Here is a 4,178-nt window from a genome sequence, read left to right as displayed (position 1 = left end):
TTTCTGAATGGTAGACCATGTGCTCTAGACATCATGGTCTTTGAACGCTATTTTTGTTACACATGGGCTCCAACTTGGGCCACATGTCATATGGGCAACTGCTCGACAATTTTTTGTCCACTTAATTGGGCCTTACGGGGTATCATCTGGGAGACAAAATGCTCCTACATTGGGGCCATGTATGGGGAATCCTATTCCCTGCGTATCACGGGGGATATGGAGCAATCGCCTGCAATGGGCTGGCGCATTCCAAAGTTGCCCCCAACAACTGATATTTATCCTTTGTCCAATTATCTGACGGTTTTATTTTGGTTTTTAAAATCATTTTTCTTTATCTTTTTCATTTTATTTTTCCTTTTTTTGAATTCGTAAACTTTTTGAAACTCATGAACTTTTCTAAAAATCACCAAAAAATGAATACATGATTGTTTAAAAAATTAACAAACAATTTTTAAATTCATGAATTGTTTTTACAGTTTTTGCGATAAAATTTCCACATTCGGGAACAATTTCTGAAATCTGGGGGATGATTTGCAATTTTGTGAATATTTTTTTAAATATAGGGAATAATTTTCCAATTAATGCACTTTTTGAAATTTGGAACATTTCAAAAATTCGTTATATTTCTTAAATCCAAGAACACTTTCACAAATTCGTGATCCTCTTTTGAAATAGGAACACTTATCCTAAATTCAGGACCATTTTTTTAATTTGAAGTATTTTTAAATTCATGAATATTTTTCGAAAATTGGCACATTTTCCAAATTCATGAACATTTTTTGAAATCTGAGAACATTTTTGAAATTCATGATTTTTTTAATCTGAGAACATTTTTAAAATAAAATTTGAAATATTTTTCCAATTTTGTGAAGATTTTTTCAAAATCGTGTTTTTAAATGAATTATTTTAATTTGGGTACATTTTTGAAAAATTCAGTACATTTGAAATCCAAAATTTCCAAATTCTTTGGTGGCGTGCATCCGACCGATCGCCAACCAACGGATGGACTCCGCCGCCGGCTCCAGACACACCTCCTCGTAGACTACATCAACCAGTGACCTCAATGCCTAGCTGCCTCATCATCTCCTCAAGATCACCATCCATCATCCCTGAATCAGCTGCCTCTGTCATCATGTGAACCTTAGAAACGTCGGTTAGAAGATATCTCCAGCCACCCAACTCCCTGAGAAAACTACTCCCTCCGTTCCAAATTACTCATTGTGGTTTTAGTTTAAATTTGTACTAAAACCACGACGAGTAATTTGGAACGGAGGAAGTAGTAGCCAAGGCCCGGCAGCGCTTTGAGGGCTCCCCTTTGTTAGCACGTCGCATGTAAAGCTTCACTGAGCCCTTGGTTGTAGTAATTCTGTTTTGTATGTAAAGCTCCGTATGTTTAGATTTATAACATGTTCGGCAACCCTCCACTCCTTCACTACAGAGCGGAGCGCCGTTCTAGCCGCTTTCCAAATTATAACTGCATGTCACTCTGCTCCGAAGCGGAGTTGCGGAGCGGGAGGGAGTCCACGCATGCCCTTAATATCTTGCACCATAGGTAACTAAAAAGAAGCTTCACCGGGAGCCTCAACTCTTACCGCTGAGATTAATGCACACGCCGCGAACGCTCACAGACACTCCGGCTGACGGTGCGTGTGCCGTGATGAGCTACACGTATAAACAGATAACAACATACACATGTGTACATTTTCTTACATTGGCGGATGATGACGGTTCTAGAAATAAGTAGTGTCTTGCGAGTCAACCTGTGATTGAGATGGTTAAGTGGACAGTGGTATTCTCAACCCATCAGGGTTCAAAACCCTGATGCTCACATTATTCCTGAATTTATTTTAGAATTTCCGGCGATGTGCTTTCAGTGGGAGGAGACGTTCTCGTCGACGACGAGGTACCTACGGTGACTTCGTAAATCTCAAGATAATGTGCCGGCTCAGTCTTTCGGAGGTGCTCATAGGGTAGGGTATGCATGTGTGCGTTCATAGGGATGAGCGTATGTGCGTGTATATGAGCGTTGTGTCTGTACTGATGTAAAAAAATTAGTGCCTTCGTTGCGGCTATTGTAGCTGCGAGTGAATCCCACCGTTTTGACCCTATAAAAATTAAAAGTTTATAAAACACATTCACTGTATAAAATGCACGGGAGGGACCAAAGACGCGCCGAGAAACCCCGGCTAGCCGCTCGAACGTTCCTCCCGTCTGTCCAGCCAGTCAGCCCCGCACGCACGGCACCGCATGCATGCCCGCCAGCGCTCGGCGCCACGCCCACGCGGTCGTTGCTCTCCACCGCCACATCCCTCCCCGCTCCCGCCCACGCCCACCAGAAGCCGCTCCTCGTGGCCCACGCAAGCCTCCTTCCCCGCCACCGTACGCGTAGCTCTCGGCCGACGGGGCCGCGCGCGCGCCAAGCCGCGACCAGGCCCCACGCACCAGCGACACGGACCCGTGGGCCCGCCCGCCCGCCGGTATAACGACGAACTGCCGGAGCTTTCCGCTCGAAAGGCCCAGGAGCCCTTTGCTTCCCGTCGACGTCCCGTCCTCCCCTTTTTTTCCCAATCCGGCTCCGCCTCTCCCCACCACCGCTTCCCTCGCCGCCCCCACTCCACCACCAGCTTCCCCCGCAGGCTCTGCGCTGATGCTTCTCCGCCCGGCCCCCTCCCCGCCGCCGCCCCGCTTCCCCGCGGCCAGCAGGAGCGCCGCCCCCGCCACCGCGCCCTTCTTCCTCGTGCTGCGGCGCCGGCAGCGCCGGCGCCGCCACCGCCCGCACGCCCGCCTCCGCGCCTCCCTCTCCGACCTCCTCGCCAGCCTCCCGGCCTCGCTCGCGCTCGTCGGCCCCGCGGCTGCGGCCGCCGCGGCCGCCGTCGTATCCTCCATCGCCTCCCCGTCCTCCTACCTCCGGAGCGGCCTCCCTCCCCCCAGCTCCCCCGATCACGAGTCCGACGACGCCGCCGCCGCCGCCGGCGAGTGGATCCTCTTCACCAGCCCGACGCCCTTCAACCGCTGCGTGCTGCTGCGGTGCCCGTCCGTGTCCTTCGAGGACGGGGGCGTGCTGCTCGACGGCATCAACGAGCGCCTGCTCACCCAGGACCGCCACTACGTCAACCTCAGCCGGGGCAGCATCCCCGCCGCGCCCGCCGGGCAGGGCGCCGGCGAGGTGTCCTACCAGCGGCTCTGCATCCCCCTGGAGGACGGCGGGGTGATCGCGCTTGACTGGCCCGCTAATCTGGATCTGGACAAGGAGCATGGGCTCGATTCCACGGTGCTCCTCGTGCCCGGCACCCCCGAGGGCAGCATGGACAGGGGCATCGAGATGTTCGTGCTGGATGCGCTCAAGAATGGCTACTTCCCCATTGTCATGAACCCCAGAGGCTGCGGCGGATCACCGCTTACTACGCCAAGGTGAAGTTACTCACTATACCTCTTTCACAGTCTGCGATTCCGCACATTTAGCACGCATAGCATATCATTGTTGGAGTAAATTACTAGGCGTCAGAAGCAGTTCTCTATGCCCAATTTCCGGGCTATTATATCGCGGTGACAGAAACAGTGATTAAGAGTGAACTGTATGTATCTGGAAATTGCTATATTATTTGTTGCTTGGATCATATTTACAAACTTGAGTACTAAATTGACCAACATATATTCTAACAGGAAATAGCATATGCTTGCTGTCTGTACATAATTTTGAATTTTGGTACTCCCTTCTCCGAGACCCATAATATAAGATGTTACTACATCCAATATGTGAGTATATTGAATGATTGCTTACGGCTCTAGAAAACTTAAGTTTATGAGAGCCAAAACAGATCAGTAAGTGCAGCTTCAAAGCTGTAGGAAGTACTCCCTCCGTCCCATAATATAAGATGTTAATTACTACATCCAATATGTGAGTATATTGAATGTAATAAGATCTTATATTATGGGATGGAGGGAGTATTTTGTTATTGCAACGTGATATTGTCAAGTAAAGTTCAGCCAGTGTAGTGAAGCATAGTATTACTGTACTAGTTTCTTACCTGTTACTGCTGTTACTGTTATTTTATCGAGCCGTAAGCAATCATTTGTGATACTGAGAATTCTTGTAATCCGGAAACATCAGGGACCTCTAGTGATTGCTATGCCGTTGACTTAATTCACCCCTTCTATAGAGGAACATCATTGCAACA

At 49.1% G+C, this 4,178-nt stretch overlaps 1 protein-coding gene across 2 annotated transcripts in view; it reads left to right on the top strand.

Annotated features, from left to right (window-relative positions):
• The first annotated feature begins 2,458 nt into the window (after positions 1–2,458).
• LOC119301611 overlaps positions 2,459–4,178 on the top strand; it is a 15,433-nt gene continuing 13,713 nt past the window's right edge. Inside the window, exon 1 of one of the 2 annotated variants that reach the window (XM_037578608.1) lies at positions 2,459–3,411. In XM_037578608.1, coding sequence (XP_037434505.1) covers positions 2,648–3,411 — 764 coding nt within the window. In that variant the 5' untranslated portion in view covers positions 2,459–2,647. The remainder of the gene's footprint in view (positions 3,412–4,178) is intronic. The other variant, XM_037578607.1, reaches the window with a different exon arrangement.

This window comes from Triticum dicoccoides, chromosome 5A, assembly GCF_002162155.2.
Source record: "Triticum dicoccoides isolate Atlit2015 ecotype Zavitan chromosome 5A, WEW_v2.0, whole genome shotgun sequence".
Taxonomy (NCBI): Eukaryota; Viridiplantae; Streptophyta; class Magnoliopsida; order Poales; family Poaceae; genus Triticum; species Triticum dicoccoides.
Note: the sequence above shows the minus strand (reverse complement) of the source record. Positions and strands in the feature narration are given on the sequence as shown.